Raw genomic sequence first — 21,104 nt, forward strand, 5'->3', positions numbered from 1 at the left:
GACAAGCCCCATAGGCTGCCATTATGTGGCTCAAATAGGATACTGTGCCTTTAAGAAAACTTTCCAGAACACTCTCAGTATCCCAGAATGCACAGCAGGTCCCTTTTACTTTCAGTTCTTTTTGAAGGCGTAACACGCCAGACCTGTAGCATTCCATACATGAATATCTTTCTCCACCGGGGAGGAGGGCGGGCGCTTATGACTATAACAGAGATACCCCTACTACAGAACTGGAGTTACAGGACAGAAACTACTCCTTCTGTAGTAGGGGATCTCTGTGTATAGTCATAATCTAGTGAATAGAATGGCAAGCCCATCCCCACACCAAAGCGGCGGTGGAGAAAAAGACATAACACCACTATTGTGCGAACAGATTTTGCAGCGAAGCCTGCCCAACCTGAGCGTCTGTCCTGGCATCAGTGTCCAGACAGTAATGCTTAGCAACGGTATGGACCGACTTCCAAGTGGCCGCCTTGCAGATTTCTGCAATTGGAACATTACGTAGCAAAGCAGTTGTGGCAGCTTTGCCCCTGGTGGAATGAGCCTTAGGTTTACCCCCTAAGGTCTTATTAGCCTTTTGGTAACAGAATTGTATACAGGACACAATCCACCTAGAGATGGACTGCTTGGAGGTAGCAAGACCGGTGCTGACTGATCCATAATTGATAAACAATTGATCTGACCTACGAATATCTTTGGTTTTATCCAGATAAAATTTCAACACCCTCCTAACATCCAGGGAATGTAAAGACCTTTTCGCTGGAGATGAAGGATTCTGAAAAAAACGTAGGCAAAGTTATAGTCTGGTTGACATGAAAATCAGAAATAACCTTGGGAAGAAATTTAGGGTGAGTACGCATAACAACCTTAGCAGCATGAAATACAGTACAAGGTTCTTGGCAACACAACGCCTGAATTTCACTCACCCTGCGGGCCGATGTAATGGCCACGAGGAACGCCGCCTTCCAGGACAGGTGCTGCAACGAAGCCTTATGAATAGGTTCAAAAGGCTCCTTCATCAATCTGGACAGCACCACATTCAATTCCCATGAAGGCGAAGGAAGCCGGACAGGAGGGAACACTTTCTTCAAGCCTTCCAAAAAATCTTTGATCACAGGGATCTGGAAGAAGGAAGTCTGTGAAGGGCATTTCCTGTAGGCAGTCAATGCAGCGAGATGAACCTTAATGGAATGAAAATTAAGGCCAGACTGCGCCAAATGTAGAAGATAAGGAAGGATGACATCCTCCTTACACGTCGTAGGGTCATAGTTCTTGGACTTGCACCAGATGCAGAATCTCTTCCACTAGTAAGCATAAGAAGTCCTAGTGGAAGGTCGCTTAGCCTCCTTCAGTATGTCCATACAATCTTCGGGTAGATTCAAATGGCCATATTGCACTATCTCAGGAGCCATGCCGCCAAACTCAAAGACGAGAGGTTTGGGTGGACCATCTGTCCCCCGAACTTCGTGAGAAGGTTCGGCCTGCACGGCAACCGTATGTGAGGAAGGAGAGACCGTTGAAGTAGGTCTGTGAACCACCACTGTCTGGGCCATTCCGGGGCGATCAATATCATCCGCGCCCTGGACCGGGACAGCTTGATGAGCACCGCCGGAATCAGGGGAATGGGTGGAAAAGCGTACAGAAAGTTGTTCTAACAAGTCGATCCATAGGGCATTCCCCAACGTCCCCTGTTGGTAGTACCTGGAGGCGAAGTCTCTGCATTTGCTGTTTTCGGCGGTGGCGAACAGATCTACGTCTGGAGTCCCCCACCTTGCGAAGACTTCTCCTAGCACTTCGTCGTTTATGACCCATTCGTGGTTTTCCTGAATCAGTCTGCTCAGTGCGTCCGCCTGAACATTCTGCACACCTGGCAGATGGGTAGCCATTATCGTCAGTCCTCTGGCCAGAAGCCAGTGCCAGATCGCCTGCGCCTCCTGCGACAGAGTGCGTGATCTCGAGCCCCCCTGCTTGTTGAGGTAATACATTGTGGTCGTATTGTCCGTCTGTACAAGCAGAGAGTTGGTCTGAAAGGACGGATGAAAGGCCTTCAGTGCCAAGTGAACAGCTCTGAGTTCCAGGAAATTGATGTGATATGTGGACTCCGACAGAGACCACGTCCCTTGAATCTGTAAGTTTCCGTAGTGCGCTCCCCAGCCGTGGAGAGACGCATCCGTCACGATCGTCTGAGTGGGAATGTCCTTGTGAAAGGGAACCCCTCTGAGGAGATTCTCCGCTGAACACCACCACTTCAGAGACTGAAGAGCATGCAGAGACAGTCGTATCGTGTCGTCCCAAGAACCAGTCCTCTGATCCCACTGGTCCTCCAAGCACTCCTGCAGAGGTCTCATGTGCAGCCGTGCGTGAGGCGTTAGGAAGATACAAGAGGCCATCAACCCCAGTAGAGAAGACACCATCCTCACTGTTGTAGATGGAGCGGTCATAAGAGCCTGAGCCTTCCGAAGGAGTGATAACTGTGGCTCCTCCGAAGGAGACACGCTTGCTGACAGCATATTGATGGAGGCTCCCAAGTACTGTATGCATTGGACCGGAGTCGGTACAGACTTGGACATGTTGATGTGCAACCCCAGCTTGTTCAATAGAACGCGCGTCTTCTGGAAGTGTGCTTGAGCTTCCTAGAAGGAGGAGGCCTTGATCAACCAGTCGTCCAGGTACGGGTAGACAAACACCTTGTTCTTCCGCAGGTGTGCCGCTACCACTGCCATGCACTTCGAGAACGTCCTGGGTGCAGACTTCAGCCCGAATGGCAGTACTGCGTATTGATAATGATTGGCGCCGACTTGGAATCGCAGGAACTTCCTGTGTTTCTGTGCAATGGGCACATGGAAGTACGCATCCTGTAGGTCTATAGCACAAAGCCAGTCTCCCTGCTGCAGCTGAGGGTAAATCTGCTGCAACGACAGCATGCAAAATCTCTCTCTGCGAATCCACTTGTTTGCTTGCCGCAAGTCCAGAATAGGCCTGAACTCGTTCTTGTCCTTCTTGCGGACAAGAAAGAACCTTGAGTACAGACCTCTTCCCCTTTGAAGCCGAGGTACGTCTTCTATCGCCCTTTTCCTTAATAGGATGTTGGCCTCTGCCTGGAGCTCTCGCAGCTGAAACTGTGAGCTCACCGGCGGAATAGTTGGAGGCGGGCTGGTGAATCGAAGACTGCATCCATTGCAAACAATATTCAGCACCCAATTTTTCCCTACTCTGCCAGAAAAAATGGAACGCTTCCCCCCACCGGAGTGGGTAACGGATGTGGGGGAAGTAGACGCTCAGGGCTTGACCCGGCCGGGCCTTTGGTCGCTGTTGCGGACTGTTGGTTTCCTCTGCCCCTCTGGCGCTTCTGGCAGGGCTTCCGGAATTGCTGCTGTTGTTGTTGCTGCTGCTGTCCGGAAGTCTGCCCCCGCCCTCTGCCTGAGTTTCTGAACCGTCTATGGAACGGGCGGTAGTTCTTCTTCTTCTCAGGCTTCTCTAACCCGACAGCCGTCAGGGTTTCGGCTTCTGCCTTCATACGGGCCATTTCATCGTCCGCATGTTTGCCGAACAGGGTTTTCCCTGAGAAAGGCAGGTTGGCCACCCGCTGTTGCGCCTCCAGTTTGAGTGAGGTGAGACGAAGCCAAGCGTGGGGCCGTTGATTGATGCCGTGGCAGTATCCGTGCGCCGCCAGAAGAGATACATCTGCAGCCGCGCTGATGATCTGGTTAGACACCATCATCCCCTCGTTTAATATCTCCAGAAAGTCCTCTTTCTTGTCACGAGGGAGGAGCTCAGCGTACTGCTGGAGGGACTCCCATAGGGCACGATCATATCGCCCCAGCAGAGCCCCAGCACTTGCCGTCCCACAGACCTTTCTGCCCGTCGAATCCAGCCACCGGCTGTCCTTATCAGGCGGCACTGTCGAAGAAGGAGTGGTGGCATGCTGCTTCTTAGCCGCAGTCACAATAACAGAGTCTGGTGTTGGGTCCATTCGAAGGAAAGCCGGGTCAGATTCTGGAGTCCGGTATTTCTGGAGGAGCCTGGAGGGGGCTGCCTTCGTCACCGCCGGAGTGAGGAACAACTCCTTGGCGGGCTCCCCCAATCCGGGTACCAACGGCAGCAGTGGTCGAGACCGATGTTTTTGGTGAAGTGTCTCGAAGATCACGGACGTCGTAGGTGTTGGCACAGTCACCGTGATCCCTAGCTTAGTCGCACCCCTCAACAGCACTTCCTGGAAGGAGACGATATCGTCCACGGGTGACACCCTCGTCCCTGGAGACTCCGACAGCGTCAGTAAATAATCCCTGGTGGATGAGCCTGTGTGGGACCTGGATCTGCGCCTCCTGTGGCGTCGTCTAGATCGAGATGATGACCGGCCACGGCTCCGCGATCTCCCTCTCCGGCCGGAGCGGGAGCGCGACCTTCTCGGCCTCGGTCGATCCACGGGCTTCGCAGGAGCAGGCGATGCCGGCCTGGCCAGGGCCCTCGGCCGAGGTGTCCCCTTAGGAGGAGTTGGATAGCATGGCAACAAGGCCGTCCTGGGTGGAGGCACAGGTGGAGGAACGGAAGGAAGAGGCGGTGGGAGCTGAGGCGGCGGTGACTGACGAGGAGCCGGCCCACGAGTCGGCGGTGGTGGAGGAGGCGGGGTGGGGTTCCGCGGAGGCGGACCCTTCGGTAAAGGAGGAGGAGTAGGTGTTCTAGGTTTAGTAGGCGTATACACCACTGAGTACACCGGTGTCTGTGTCTTCTTCCTTGGCGACCCAATCGGCGACCTCCTAGCGTCAGGACTCCTCCTGCGCTTCCTTGGCGTCAAAGAACACCTTCTCGGCGTCGAGGAACGTCTTCTCGCCGTCGACCGATAGCGCCTCCTCGATGCCGATCGGTGACGCCTCCTCGAGGGCGAGCGCCTCCTCGATGGCGAACGCTTTCTCGTCGGCGAACGCCTCCTCGACGGCGAACACCTCCTCGACGGCGAGGATCCCCTCGCCGCCGATCTTCTCCTCTTCGCCGACGGCGAACGGCGGTGTGAAGTTCCGTGAATTCTGAACCTGGGTCATAAAGGTCGTGGTTCTGTTACGATTTTGGTAACAGCGAACCGTAAACAGTGAGCTCCACAAGTATGAGTGTTTTCATCATGTTACACCCCGATGGATTCACTGTGTATTTGAAGATTTCGTTCTGTATCCTTGGGTTCCATTTTGTGCATGGCAGCCATTTTGTAGTTGCCCTCACATAGGCTGATGACTTTAGCTGACTTTTGAATGACCTGAGTGAACTGACCCTGTTGCCTGAAGCTGACCTTGTTAGACCAGTTCCTTGCCCAGTAGCTGATCAAGATTAAGGATCAGAGCACAGGAGATTGTAAAGTTTGGTATGCACATACACACCCCTTATCCTACCTCTCATCTGTTTCTGTTCCTTCTTTTTATGACCTGTTTACGATATGGGTTGTGGTCTTTTATTATGGGTTTCTTCAGCTTGTGTAAGAAGGAATGTTGGGTTTTTTGCATGCTTGCAAAAGCTAGGACTGCCCCTTACTTTTGTGCTGAGTCATGTAACCCTAAAACATATAAAAGGCCTCTGTTCTCTGTATTCCTCAGACTGCCTCATTCAGTTGCTAAGGCAGCTGGGTGACGTAGCCTCACTTATTGAAAGTTTAATAAAGATGTCTTTTCATATTTCAGCTTCTGTGCCAAGTTCTTTATTGATATTAGTAAGACCCCTGAGAATGAAGATTTTGGATTTCTTCAAATGGCGCCCTCGTGGGGCTCATCAGAGAAGTGACTTTCTGTGGGAGTGATCTTGTCAGGAGACTGAAATCTACTGAGGAGGACAGAACAGGATTCTACTAAGAGGTACTCTGTGCACAGGGATTCTGGAGATTCTTTTTCTGCAGCCCAGTATATTTCTGATCTTCCTGATTTTGATCCTCCACATGATGTCACTCCCGACTGAGAACCTTTTTAGCGTGAGTATTCTAAAAAGACCGTTAGGTCATGTAGAACTTGACAGTTAGAATTTGGATAACCTTTTGATTAGTAAAAGTAAGAGTTAAGTATAAGTGGGTCGCTCCCAGTCCTTTGGTTCTTTGGGTCTTTGATTTGGTTATCGCAATTACCAAAGCCGAGGGGTTGGTTTCTTGGTTTTTGATTTGGTCATTGCAATTACCATAGCCGAGGGTCTTGTATATTTGCGAGTGTATTGGTAGAGATAATCCCTTGAAGTTTGAAGCTAGATTAGTGAGCTATAAGATGCCTGATCTTAACAAATTTGGAAATGTAGCTTTGGAACTTTGGAATTTGTGTTGGCCAACTTTTGGTTTGTATAGGTTTGGATATGCGGATTGCAATTTGTGTAGGCAGGTAATGAGGAGATATTTCTCCATTTGGTTTAGTTGAACGGTGTACGTACGTAAAGTACCTTAAGCACTACTTTGATTATAATACTTGCGTATTCCGCAGTATTTTTGGCATGCCCGTTTGTAAGCTCACATGGAAAAATGTGTTGCTTTTTTGGAAGGTACCATAGTGTGATGTGAAGTAAATTAGCCGCCCCCCTAGCGGGAAATATCTAAATAGGTTTAGATTTACAAACATATTTCTTCCTTGGTGATTTTGTATCCCCAGGGAATTAAAATATGGACATACTACAAAACAAGGATCCTTTGTTCTGTGCAGTTTTATGAATGAAGATATGCAGAACGATTTTGTTTGGTGTTCTGCTAGCCAAAGCTAGTGAAGTGAGTGTATTTTCGGTTCTTGGACATACATCAGTCTGTTGGGCTGTTTTTGCAGTCTTTTGGAACACTATTGAGAAGCGTTTCTTGTAAATATGACTTATAACTAGTATTTGCAACTGGTTTGGTTTAAGTACAGTCTATGGGCTGTCCTTTATTTCTGTCCTGAGTATTGATATGTGGGTCAAATGTGTGTTTAAATGTCTATGTGGTTTTCCCATTAGTGCAACTTTTGTAAATGAATAGCGATGGCGCTATTCACGAAATGCATGGCGCGCCGTATTGTGTGTCCTGAGTGTTTGACCCTTTTCTGTTTATGTCTGAAATGAGCTCAAATGTGTGTTTGTGGTTTTTTTATGTTTTCAGTCTATTAAGCACAATTTTGTAAGCATATTCTTGGGTCGGTTGCTAATTAAAAATTGTCCTTTTTTTAAAAAAAAGATAAAAAGTGGCGCAAACATTTTGTCATGTTATAAGTTAGGCTTCTGTGCTTAGGCTTATAAATGAATGCATCTACAATGATAGGCAAGGGATGCAGCTCGCTTTTATATGTGGAATCAAAAATGATTGGGTTTTTAAAAAATAATAAATAAATTATGAAAAATAATTATTAAAAATAAGTGCTACAAAATTCGTTTTTTACTATTCATGAAGCTTAATGCTCATACTGTGACCTCCTAGCATTATAATTTAATTTATGATGTGTTCCACTGCATAATGAGAACATTAGCATATGGAATTTCACTTAGCGCAGGCGTACAAAACTCATTTTTCTAAGGATTTACATGAGATATGTCTAATGTCCAATCTCTGTAATTTGTAAACAACATTCTGAGGATGATTAACCCCTTCGCTGCTCATGACGAGCTCAGCTCGTCATGTGGCACGGTTGAGCTGTGCTTATGACGAGCTGAGCTCGTCATGAACAATGGGGAAACTCAAAGCTCAGCATAGGAGGGGAAAACTCAAAGCAGCCAAGGTGTTAATATGTAAAACAATTATAGGATATTTATTTTTAAGTGCCCCTAATATTAAAGTCGAATTTGGGTAAAATAGACCATTTAAAACATCATTCTTGCCATTTATAATAGCTTTAAGTGCTTTAGGCTTCAGTAAATGCATACATGTAGTGCAACAAGCATTTGTTCTAAAAACTGGTATGTGTGTTATTGGGTTTTGTGAATTATTCACAGTAAATGTAGTTTAATAATCTGGGAATAGAGATAATTCACATTGAGCAGAAGCGGGGGGCTAGAAAAGCTGCAGAGGCTCAAGTCATGCTGAGATGCTATCTTTAGTTTCCCTGTAAACAATGGAAGGAGGCTGCCATGTTGACATTTGTGACCTTTTTTAAAATTAGGGCCTTGTCTCTGTGGAATGCAGAATGACCTTGCTAAACAGGCCTCTAAAAGGTGGGGTTTCTGGTTTCTCCATAGGAACATCAATAAAATTAAAGAACTTAATTCCAAAGGAAAAAAATAAAAAAGAGGTTTCTTTGAAAGTCCCAACATCATGTTAAATGCTCTGCAGAACTGATACATTTGTGTCTCTGCTCTAAAAAAATAATGTCTGCTAGTTGCTTTTATTTGACAGAAAACAAAGTGGTGCATTAAGTCTTAGACAGAAAATAAGACAAAGCCCTTTACTAAAATGTTGAAGGCTACATGCCTAAGTGAGAACGATTTTCCAATTAAGAATTATTTTTTACAGTGGAGATTGTGGCACACGGCTAACATGGAGTGTCAGTGAAAGGATTTTACTTTTGGAAAGTTAAAAGGGCTTCATGTTGCAAGGTGAATGACAAGATGGTAACAGTTCAGTAATGGAAATTTATTTTTGTGTTTGGTAATGTGTATCAGGTTTTGTGTTCTGATTAAAAGTTATAATTGATATTTGTTTGTTATGAGAAATGTCTCTCTTTTGTGTGTTGTGTATTTTTTTTTCTTTTTTCGCTTCTGCCTACAGATCATTCATGGATTGTTCTGGGTGATGTAAAGAAGTCAAGACACGTGAGTTTGGTTGGTTGAAAGGAGATGTGTTTTTGCGTAACTCCTTTGGAAAGAAATGTTCATGTGTTCTTTATGTTTGTGTATGTGGTCCTATCATGAATTGTTCTTGCTGGTCCTGTATGTTAGAAAGTTGTATTTGACAGCAGATATCCACTAACTCCTCTAAACCTCCTTCAAGCTGTCCATCACCGTAATTTACATTTTGGTTAATAGCATAAATAACATTTGATTGTTTCAGTGTGACTTCAAAATTTAGTTTGGCGTATTTTATAGACAGCCTCACATTCTGCTTACCACTGTATCATGTTAAATCATAGAACAAGCATTGGCAAAGCCAATATGTCTTGCTTTATGCAAGAGCTATTGGCTTTGCCAATGTCTTTTATCCATGTTGTAAAGCAGCATGGCTGCAGGGGAGCATGCCAAACGTTAGAGAGAAAAAATGCCTTGGCCGCGTCATAGCGCTTTTTTTCCTTATGGCAGGTGGGGGTGGGCAACAAGGACAATGGGAGGAGGATGTCGGAGATGAAAAGGCAACACAAACAATGGGAAGGAGGGTGGAAGGCGGCAGGAAGGTTAAAAAAAATGCTATGATGCGCCCAGGGCTGCCCGCGTCATGGCACTTTTTTTCAGATTGCAGGTGGGGAGGGGTAAACATACAAAACACATAAGAGTGAGTAAGGTACATTCAGGTTACCCCATAATTATAACCACAAAACTTCCCAAAAAGGCAACTGTCCTAAATTATCCTGTTGCATGCCCCATGCCATATATTGTTGTGGTACATCTTTATGACATTTGGCATCCATTGAAAAATGGGTTCTGACAATTTGGTCTTTTCAGTTCCTATTTACAAACATCACTCCTATGGGTATTACAGGACAATAATCTAATCAGAATAAACTGTTCATACCTGTTGCAGCACCACATAAATGTTTACCAATTCCCACCACTTGAGTTTTTTCCTTTGCAAGTACCGGTACCTTGCCTGAAAGAAATGGGAGAGTATTACTACAGAGAGTCTATAGCACATAGTAACTCAGGACTTGCTAGCAAAAAAGCACTTCCATACATCTGTCACTTTTCTGAAGGATGAAGACTGTCTGATAGTATTACAAACAAAAGAAAAAATGTAGGCGTGCACCCAGATGTTTATATTTATATCATCCCACCATTAAATTTAATGAACAGCACTAATGTAGATAATGCAGGATAATGCAGGAAATAACTTCATCTGCTGTAGTTGCCAGAATGCTCTTTTCAGATACAATCTAAAAAAAAACAGATCAGCAAAAACAAAACAGATATTGACAAAGCCGATAGGTTAATCTTTCATGTAGTGAACTGCTTTTTAAAAGCACACAGACAGTGAGCTGGAGAGAGTATAGCATAGCCAGCATCAGTGCAAGCTTCCCTCATAGGCACAGAACAGGTACATTATGGATAGCAACCATTCATGAAGTTCAGATCCATAACGGCTAAGCAGGTTATTTTTTGCTTTGCCCCTAGTCTATGAAACTCTCTATCCAAAGACATCAAATCTGTAGAGGACATCAGACTCATCATCGCTTGTAAAAAATTGGAAATTCACTTGTTTATATGATCTCTGCAGAAAGCTTAACCATAACTACCGTACTGCACTGGTAGTCTGTGTAGGAAGGTACATCCTGACTATGGTTGCCCCCAATTTTTTTGCCCTGTGTTTTAGCTGGTTTTGGACATAGTCGACCTGGGAACCTGCCAATCAGGACCCCAGGCCTACTGCTCTCTCTTTAAAATGGATTCCATGTACCCTAGGTGCATTTACCAATTGGTACTGGGCCACCTTATCAGACCCCGTAACGCAGGGCATAGGTATACCCAGGGCCGCCAGGGGCTGCCGCATGTATTATGCCACCCCTGGCTGGCCTCCTAAATTTGACACAACTGGCTGCATGACAGCTGGGGCAAAGCCGTGTAACCACCCTTTGCTTTAGGTATAGTAGCCCTATATCTAACCGTACAATGGACGCCCGAGTTCCTATCAGTCACTCCTATGGCAGGCCTTGACAATCCTGAAGGCAGAGTGCGTGGGCTCGTGTGAACTAGGTTCTGGCCCGAGCCGAGCCCGGTTGCAGCTTGCGGAACAAAGACCCAATGGCTGTTCCATGATAACGCGTACCACATCGGTAACTTCGGTGTCGCGTTATCAAGACATGTCGAGTAAGGTGTCATACGAATCGGGATGCTGCCCCCTCACCAGTTCTGGCGGCGAGGTTAGCATTCCGCCCTTCTAGAGGGATATGACATGTACGTAACTGTGAACCCCGGTTAAAGTTAACTAAAGCCTCAGCTCCACAAAATTGATGCTGCCACCACAGACACGAGTCTGACCTCCTGCTGCTGGGAGTCCTTCCAGCGAGGAGCGCTTGGACAAAGGGTTTCCTGTCAAGGGCGGTGTTCGCACCGTCCCAGACAGGGTTTGTGTATTCTGGGTAGGTAGGGCTTTTGCGAGAGTGGCACCCCGGTGCTCACTACGCATCTGCCGGTCAGAACCAGTTCCAGGGGCGCCAGCCCTGGCCTGGGGAAAGTCCGGCAGGGGAGAGGGGTGTAACTACCCCCCTTCCTGGTCCCACCCTTAGGGCTGGACCTAGTCATGTACCCACCCCTTTCTTTAGGATAAAGGCCGGAGCGGGGACCCTTCCAAATTAGATCATCTTTGAATCAAGAACAACTTTCTACGAAAGGACATTCGAGACTCTTCTCAAGATTTCTCCCTTGTGACTAAGGAGTAGTCACCCTGCATCAGCGGGCACCATCTAAGAACTCTGCGGTTTGCTGCAAGTCCTTCCTCAAGGAATCCGACGGCCCAGCTCGACGAGAACCAGCTTCCCTGGCACCTCTGACCTCTACCCACGTCATCAGCTCAGCTGTGGTCGGTGGGTGCGACGAGACCTCGAGGGACCGGCCATCATCAAAACCTGCACGCTCTTAACCAGCACGACCATCGAAGTAATTCCCTGGTGAGTGCTCTGGGGTCCGAGAAGCCCCGACCCTGAGCCGCTCCAGCACCGAAGTGCAGTCTCCCAGCATCTCCACGATCTGCGTGGGGCCCTTCTGCTCGCTGCTCAACACGTTGTCCGGTCACTAGCCGCTGGCTTGTGCCCTCCTGTGACGACATCCGACAACCAACGCTGCTGGTCTGGTTGCTCCAGACTGGCCCTTGCTTCTATCTTTGAGAGAAGCACCCCGGACCCTCCTGGTCCCCTCAAGACGCCATTTTAGGCCCACCACGTGGCCCTGAAATCTGCCAAGGCTTGTTGCCCCAATCCTGGGCCCAGCGACGCCGACCGCATCATCCTTCGTGGGACAGCTCGCACCTCCATCCGGGTCGCCGACAACGCCTCCTGGTCCGTGAGACTGCAGAGCCTAGCGTCGCCCACTCACCTAGTCGAGGTGACGGCCAACCGGTGCCCTCCTGGTACCCTCTGACTACTGGCTAGTAGTACGAACTTGGTCCCCTCTGCTTTCAGGTATCAACGATCTCTGATCCAGGCTTGGATCTCTACGAACTATTCATCACTGGTCGCCGGCCAGCAACTCCTTTTCGTCCGGCTCCTGGCTCGTCAGCGAAGACCCCCGACGCCTGTAAGACTTGTGCAGCCGCAGCCCTCGTGGCTAGGTAACTCGGCATTTCGGTGCCTGCATAGCCTCTTTACTCTAGGGTCCTGAGTCCCTCACTTCCGACTTGCCTTATCGGGTCCGCCCGAGACTTCTAAACTTTCCGTGTCCTCGGACTCTTGTTTTAATTGTGCACTTGAAGTATTTTCCTAAGAGATTTGGTTTGTGCTTAGTACCCTGTCCTCATAAAGAGTACAGGGCTGTTGTGAATCTTAATAAATATCCTGTTTATTTTCATAACACTTGTGTGGTGTCCTTTCACTTGGTGTTCAAGGGGTACATGTGTGGTAAACAGCTGGCTTAACACGCCCTCTCGAGTCTTTAGCCTTAGACTGCTCGTATCCACGCTACTAGGATAGCTGGTCTATAGGTTGACTTACAACCAAACATCATAAGGGTCGTTTGGAACGATACATAGCGGTCGCTAGAATAGCGAACGCTGCATATCGGGCCAACTTCTCACATTGGTGGCAGCGGTGGGATTTGAGCTTGCTGTTGTTTTACCACACGTATCCTAAGAATATCTTGTTGAAAGATCACATAAGTACTGTTAGTACATATAACTAAGCTTAGAATACTCTGAGTTCTACTGAACCAGCTGTTGCAGCTCCTCAAGGCCTAGCACACCTTGGCTGCAACTCTTAGCAAGGGATCAGTAGGTAAACACATAGTGTAGGTAGGTGCATCACTTACACCACACTAGAAACAGTATGTCGGACAAAGGAGGAAACTCTGAGTCTCCCCTTGTGTCAGCTGACCCTCCACAGGTCATCCCTTCAAGATATACTGTGCTGAGCTTCAAGGAGTTAAGACAAGTGTGTCACTCCAGGAAGATCAAGCAGGGGTCTAACCCCACAACTTCCTTTCTGATTGGTCTCTTGGAGACTTATGATGCCAGAAAAGCTGAGACCCTTGTTAGCTCTTCTAATCCAGAAGGAGACATGCCTCCCCTTGAGGGAACCAGAGACGATCCTGACCTCATCCACCTCTCAACTGAGACTGAAGATGTAGAGGATGATGAGAATGAGGATCCCTCTGGGGATGAGGCAGATAAGGGACAGGTAGAAGTCGGTAGACTAAGCAGGGCCAACTTAAGCAAACATGACAGTGGTACTGGGGGACCCCTGGGGCCACTATCAGGTCAGCTTAACATTGGGAATGGACGAGCCAGATCTCTGTCAAGAGACTCTGGCAGATCCCTTCAAACCAATGGCTCTCACAACTCTTCTCAAAGAGGGATGACGTCCCCTCAGCGGAGAGTGTACGAAGCTAAAGAAAGGGCAGCTAATCTGAGGATTGAAAGGGAAGAACTTGCCCTGGCCAAAGAAAGGCTTGCCTTTGCTAGAGAGCAACAGTTAAGTGGGGTAGTCCCCACTGGTGGCAGCATTGTACCTAGCAATAGGGAAAGGAGTTTTGATACAAAACACCTTGGTAAGATAGTGCCCCCCTTTAAACAAGGGGACGACATCCACAAATGGATTACTGCTTTGGAGAGGGCCTGCACTGTGCAAGGTGTTCCCCATAGTCAGTGGGCAGCTATCTTGTGGCTCTCCTTTGAAGGTAAAGGTAGAGACAAGCTCCTCACCACAAGGGTAGAGGAGGCTAACAATTACCAAGTCTTGAAGAATACACTCGTTGAAGGGTTTGGCCTAACCACTGAACAGTACAGGGTGCTGTTCAGGGATACCCAGAAAACGCAGTCTCAAGATTGGTCTGACTTTGTCGATTGTGCCACTAAGGCTTTTGAGGGCTGGCTACTGGGTAGTAAGGTTACTGATTTTAAAGGATTGTATAATCTAATTATGAGGGAGCAAATCTTAAATAATTGTCAGAACCAGTTATTACATCAGCACCTGGTAGACTCTGATCTGACCTCTCCACAGGAACTGGGTAAGAGGGCAAACAAATGGGTCAGAACCAGGGTTAGGCCTAAAAACCAGGGTGGTGACCAGAAAAAGGAATCAACCAAGCCTCAAGAGAAGGGTGGGGATAAATCCACAGAGAAGACTTCCCAAGGGCCCCAAAACTCCAACAAGGGTGGTGGGTCCCAGAACACTCCTTCAGAACAGAAGAAACCTTATTGCCATACCTGTAAACAGGTGGGCCATTACAAAAGTGATGCCAAGTGCCCTAAAAATAGCAATAAGGAAAACATCCCCCCAAGTAACACTCCCAGACCTCCTGTTACCACTAGTGGTAATCCCCCAGGTGGTGGGAGTGCCCCCAAGAATGTGGTGGGCATTACTTTGGGCAATCAGGAGGACTATGGCCTAGCCAGGTTCCCTGACCACACTCTTGTCTGTGAGACTGGCATGGGGTTTGCCAACTTCACTACTGGACCCCACATTTTGGGAAAGTATAGACAAGAAGTTTTAGTAAATGGTCAGAAAGTTGAGGCATTCAGAGACACAGGGGCCAGCCTCACCATGGTGAGTGACCATCTGGTCCCCTCTGCTCAACTGACCCCTGGTTTTACTTATCAGGTGACAGACATTCATGGAGTGAAGAGAAGGCATCCCATGGCAGTAGTCAAGCTCAGTTGGGGTAATGTCACAGGGCCCATGAGAGTGGCAGTGACAGATAACCTACCTGTAGATTGCTTACTGGGGAATGACCTGGAACTCTCAGCATGGGCTGAGGTGGAGCAAGAAACTCACTCCCGAATGATAGGCCTATCCAGACAGGTTAGTGGGGCAGTAATAGCTACAGCCCCAGTCCAAGCACCATTCCTCCCTGAAAAGGTTGGAAGGGCAGTGGTAGCCACTGCCCAGGCTCAGACAGACTTTCCAGAACAGGATAGGAGGGCTGTGACAGTCACAGCCCAAACACAGACTGAGTGCCCTCCTGAAAAGGTTGGCAAGGTTGAAATGGTCTCAGCCTCTACTCAGACAGATAGTGAGGTTGTGAAGCCTGAAACAATGGATCACTCCACTCAAACAGAGAGCATTGAGGAGGAAGAAGAGTCTTCCCCCTCCCAGACACTAGGTAAGAGCCAGCCTCCTCAGGGAACTGACTCTACCCCTGTTGAAGGAACTGCCCCAGAGGTAGTCAGGCCTAGCCTGGCAGAGCCCCTGATGGCAGTGGACCCTTCCCAGGTGGGACCCAGTCTGGAGCAGGTAACCTGCACCTCTCTACCCTGCCTCAGTCAGCCCAGGGCTGAAGAGGTCAGGGAGGCCAGTGGTGGACCCCAAAAGGCCCCCTGTCCAAAAGAACCCCTTAATCAGCCGATTAGGATCACTGAAGCTGGTAAACCTAGCCAAGTGAGAATAGAACAGACTCCTGAGGGATCCCCCTTAAAAGTAGTTAGGGAACTCCCACAGCTGGACACTGTTGGGCACAGCCAAACCTGGGGCCTAAAAACCCCAGACCTGACCTGTCCCTCCAGTAAGCCAAACAGAGGGACTCAGCCTCCAGCTTTAGGTAGCCAGAGGCTGACCCTGAGAGCTCAGTGCATCTCAGCTAAAGAAAGAAAGGCACACATGATGGATGGTGATTGGAGGAAGTTGAACCCAAAGGTAGAGGAGCCTCACTTCAGTACTCCATCCCAGCATCAGCCTTCTTCTTTCCCAAGACATACCAAAGACAGAGATTCCCTATGGTGGAGACCCTCAGATACCCTTAGGGTGAGGGGTTGCCTAGTGGACCATGACACAGGGGGAAACCAAGCCAGAGCTGGTACTTCCTTATATGGCCACTTAGGTAATAGAGGCTTACCTGGGCAAGGATAGCCTTATCTCCTTTCGTTTGGGGGGGGGGGTTGTGTAGGAAGGTACATCCTGACTATGGTTGCCCCCAATTTTTTTGCCCTGTGTTTTAGCTGGTTTTGGACATAGTCGACCTGGGAACCTGCCAATCAGGACCCCAGGCCTACTGCTCTCTCTTTAAAATGGATTCCATGTACCCTAGGTGCATTTACCAATTGGTACTGGGCCACCTTATCAGACCCCGTAACGCAGGGCATAGGTATACCCAGGGCCGCCAGGGGCTGCAGCATGTATTATGCCACCCCTGGCTGGCCTCCTAAATTTGACACAACTGGCTGCATGACAGCTGGGGCAAAGCCGTGTAACCACCCTTTGCTTTAGGTATAGTAGCCCTATATCTAACCGTACAATGGACGCCCGAGTTCCTATCAGTCACTCCTATGGCAGGCCTTGACAATCGTGAAGGCAGAGTGCGTGGGCTCGTGTGAACTAGGTTCTGGCCCGAGCCGAGCCCGGTTGCAGCTTGCGGAACAAAGACCCAATGGCTGTTCCATGATAACGCGTACCACATCGGTAACTTCGGTGTCGCGTTATCAAGACATGTCGAGTAAGGTGTCATACGAATCGGGATGCTGCCCCCTCACCAGTTCTGGCGGCGAGGTTAGCATTCCGCCCTTCTAGAGGGATACGACATGTACGTAACTGTGAACCCCGGTTAAAGTTAACTAAAGCCTCAGCTCCACAAAATGGATGCTGCCACCACAGACACGAGTCTGACCTCCTGCTGCTGGGAGTCCTTCCAGCGAGGAGCGCTTGGACAAAGGGTTTCCTGTCAAGGGCGGTGTTCGCACCGTCCCAGACAGGGTTTGTGTATTCTGGGTAGGTAGGGCTTTTGCGAGAAGGTGACTGCGGAGTGGCACCCCGGTGCTCACTACGCATCTGCCGGTCAGAACCAGTTCCAGGGGCGCCAGCCCTGGCCTGGGGAAAGTCCGGCAGGGGAGAGTGGTGTAACTACCCCCCTTCCTGGTCCCACCCTTAGGGCTGGACCTAGTCATGTACCCACCCCTTTCTTTAGGATAAAGGCCGGAGCGGGGACCCTTCCAAATTAGATCATCTTTGAATCAAGAACTACTTTCTACGAAAGGACATTCGAGACTCTTCTCAAGATTTCTCCCTTGTGACTAAGGAGTAGTCACCCTGCATCAGCGGGCACCATCTAAGAACTCTGCGGTTTGCTGCAAGTCCTTCCTCAAGGAATCCGACGGCCCAGCTCGACGAGAACCGGCTTCCCTGGCACCTCTGACCTCTACCCACGTCATCAGCTCAGCTGTGGTCGGTGGGTGCGACGAGACCTCGAGGGACCGGCCATCATCAAAACCTGCACGCTCTTAACCAGCACGACCATCGAAGTAATTCCCTGGTGAGTGCTCTGGGGTCCGAGAAGCCCCGACCCTGAGCCGCTCCAGCACCGAAGTGCAGTCTCCCAGCATCTCCACGATCTGCGTGGGGCCCTTCTGCTCGCTGCTCAACACGTTGTCCGGTCACTAGCCGCTGGCTTGTGCCCTCCTGTGACGACATCCGACAACCAACGCTGCTGGTCTGGTTGCTCCAGACTGGCCCTTGCTTCTATCTTTGAGAGAAGCACCCCGGACCCTCCTGGTCCCCTCAAGACGCCATTTTAGGCCCACCACGTGGCCCTGAAATCTGCCAAGGCTTGTTGCCCCAATCCTGGGCCCAGCGACGCCGACCGCATCATCCTTCGTGGGACAGCTCGCACCTCCATCCGGGTGCCGACAACGCCTCCTGGTCCGTGAGACTGCAGAGCCTAGCGTCGCCCACTCACCTAGTCGAGGTGACGGCCAACCGGTGCCCTCCTGGTACCCTCTGACTACTGGCTAGTAGTACGAACTTGGTCCCCTCTGCTTTCAGGTATCAACGATCTCTGATCCAGGCTTGGATCTCTACGAACTATTCATCACTGGTCGCCGGCCAGCAACTCCTTTTCGTCCGGCTCCTGGCTCGTCAGCGAAGACCCCCGACGCCTGTAAGACTTGTGCAGCCGCAGCCCTCGTGGCTAGGTAACTCGGCATTTCGGTGCCTGCATAGCCTCTTTACTCTAGGGTCCTGAGTCCCTCGCTTCCGACTTGCCTTATCGGGTCCGCCCGAGACTTCTAAACTTTCCGTGTCCTCGGACTCTTGTTTTAATTGTGCACTTGAAGTATTTTCCTAAGAGATTTGGTTTGTGCTTAGTACCCTGTCCTCATAAAGAGTACAGGGCTGTTGTGAATCTTAATAAATATCCTGTTTATTTTCATAACACTTGTGTGGTGTCCTTTCACTTGGTGTTCAAGGGGTACATGTGTGGTAAACAGCTGGCTTAACACACCCTCTCGAGTCTTTAGCCTTAGACTGCTCGTATCCACGCTACTAGGATAGCTGGTCTATAGGTTGACTTACAACCAAACATCATAAGGGTCGTTTGGAACGATACATAGCGGTCGCTAGAATAGCGAACGCTGCATATCGGGCCAACTTCTCACATTGGTGGCAGCGGTGGGATTTGAGCTTGCTGTTGTTTTACCACACGTATCCTAAGAATATCTTGTTGAAAGATCACATAAGTACTGTTAGTACATATAACTAAGCTTAGAATACTCTGAGTTCTACTGAACCAGCTGTTGCAGCTCCTCAAGGCCTAGCACACCTTGGCTGCAACTCTTAGCAAGGGATCAGTAGGTAAACACATAGTGTAGGTAGGTGCATCACTTACACCACACTAGAAACAGTATGTCGGACAAAGGAGGAAACTCTGAGTCTCCCCTTGTGTCAGCTGACCCTCCACAGGTCATCCCTTCAAGATATACTGTGCTGAGCTTCAAGGAGTTAAGACAAGTGTGTCACTCCAGGAAGATCAAGCAGGGGTCTAACCCCACAACTTCCTTTCTGATTGGTCTCTTGGAGACTTATGATGCCAGAAAAGCTGAGACCCTTGTTAGCTCTTCTAATCCAGAAGGAGACATGCCTCCCCTTGAGGGAACCAGAGACGATCCTGACCTCATCCACCTCTCAACTGAGACTGAAGATGTAGAGGATGATGAGAATGAGGATCCCTCTGGGGATGAGGCAGATAAGGGACAGGTAGAAGTCGGTAGACTAAGCAGGGCCAACTTAAGCAAACATGACAGTGGTACTGGGGGACCCCTGGGGCCACTATCAGGTCAGCTTAACATTGGGAATGGACGAGCCAGATCTCTGTCAAGAGACTCTGGCAGATCCCTTCAAACCAATGGCTCTCACAACTCTTCTCAAAGAGGGATGACGTCCCCTCAGCGGAGAGTGTACGAAGCTAAAGAAAGGGCAGCTAATCTGAGGATTGAAAGGGAAGAACTTGCCCTGGCCAAAGAAAGGCTTGCCTTTGCTAGAGAGCAACAGTTAAGTGTGGTAGTCCCCACTGGTGGCAGCATTGTACCTAGCAATAGGGAAAGGAGTTTTGATACAAAACACCTTGGTAAGATAGTGCCCCCCTTTAAACAAGGGGACGACATCCACAAATGGATTACTGCTTTGGAGAGGGCCTGCACTGTGCAAGGTGTTCCCCATAGTCAGTGGGCAGCTATCTTGTGGCTCTCCTTTGAAGGTAAAGGTAGAGACAAGCTCCTCACCACAAGGGTAGAGGAGGCTAACAATTACCAAGTCTTGAAGAATACACTCGTTGAAGGGTTTGGCCTAACCACTGAACAGTACAGGGTGCTGTTCAGGGATACCCAGAAAACGCAGTCTCAAGATTGGTCTGACTTTGTCGATTGTGCCACTAAGGCTTTTGAGGGCTGGCTACTGGGTAGTAAGGTTACTGATTTTAAAGGATTGTATAATCTAATTATGAGGGAGCAAATCTTAAATAATTGTCAGAACCAGTTATTACATCAGCACCTGGTAGACTCTGATCTGACCTCTCCACAGGAACTGGGTAAGAGGGCAAACAAATGGGTCAGAACCAGGGTTAGGCCTAAAAACCAGGGTGGTGACCAGAAAAAGGAATCAACCAAGCCTCAAGAGAAGGGTGGGGATAAATCCACAGAGAAGACTTCCCAAGGGCCCCAAAACTCCAACAAGGGTGGTGGATCCCAGAACACTCCTTCAGAACAGAAGAAACCTTATTGCCATACCTGTAAACAGGTGGGCCATTACAAAAGTGATGCCAAGTGCCCTAAAAATAGCAATAAGGAAAACATCCCCCCAAGTAACACTCCCAGACCTCCTGTTACCACTAGTGGTAATCCCCCAGGTGGTGGGAGTGCCCCCAAGAATGTGGTGGGCATTACTTTGGGCAATCAGGAGGACTATGGCCTAGCCAGGTTCCCTGACCACAATCTTGTCTGTGAGACTGGCATGGGGTTTGCCAACTTCACTACTGGACCCCACATTTTGGGAAAGTATAGACAAGAAGTTTTAGTAAATGGTCAGAAAGTTGAGGCATTCAGAGACACAGGGGCCAGCCTCACCATGGTGAGTGACCATCTGGTCCCCTCTGCTCAACTGACCCCTGGTTTTACTTATCAGGTGACAGACATTCATGGAGTGAAGAGAAGGCATCCCATGGCAGTAGTCAAGCTCAGTTGGGGTAATGTCACAGGGCCCATGAGAGTGGCAGTGACAGATAACCTACCTGTAGATTGCTTACTGGGGAATGACCTGGAACTCTCAGCATGGGCTGAGGTGGAGCAAGAAACTCACTCCCGAATGATAGGCCTATCCAGACAGGTTAGTGGGGCAGTAATAGCTACAGCCCCAGTCCAAGCACCATTCCTCCCTGAAAAGGTTGGAAGGGCAGTGGTAGCCACTGCCCAGGCTCAGACAGACTTTCCAGAACAGGATAGGAGGGCTGTGACAGTCACAGCCCAAACACAGACTGAGTGCCCTCCTGAAAAGGTTGGCAAGGTTGAAATGGTCTCAGCCTCTACTCAGACAGATAGTGAGGTTGTGAAGCCTGAAACAATGGATCACTCCACTCAA

The 21,104-nt window shown here is 49.0% G+C and overlaps 1 protein-coding gene across 1 annotated transcript in view; it reads right to left on the reverse strand.

The window, feature by feature from the left end:
• TRMT13 (tRNA methyltransferase 13) overlaps nucleotides 1-21,104 on the reverse strand; it is a 207,594-nt gene that overhangs the window by 24,742 nt on the left and 161,748 nt on the right. Inside the window, exon 9 of the mRNA XM_086954492.1 lies at nucleotides 9,641-9,715. Within this exon, the coding sequence (XP_086810618.1) occupies nucleotides 9,641-9,715 (75 nt within the window). The remainder of the gene's footprint in view (nucleotides 1-9,640; nucleotides 9,716-21,104) is intronic.

This window comes from Lissotriton vulgaris, chromosome 1_1 (assembly GCF_964263255.1).
Source record: "Lissotriton vulgaris chromosome 1_1, aLisVul1.2, whole genome shotgun sequence".
NCBI lineage: Eukaryota > Metazoa > Chordata > Amphibia > Caudata > Salamandridae > Lissotriton > Lissotriton vulgaris.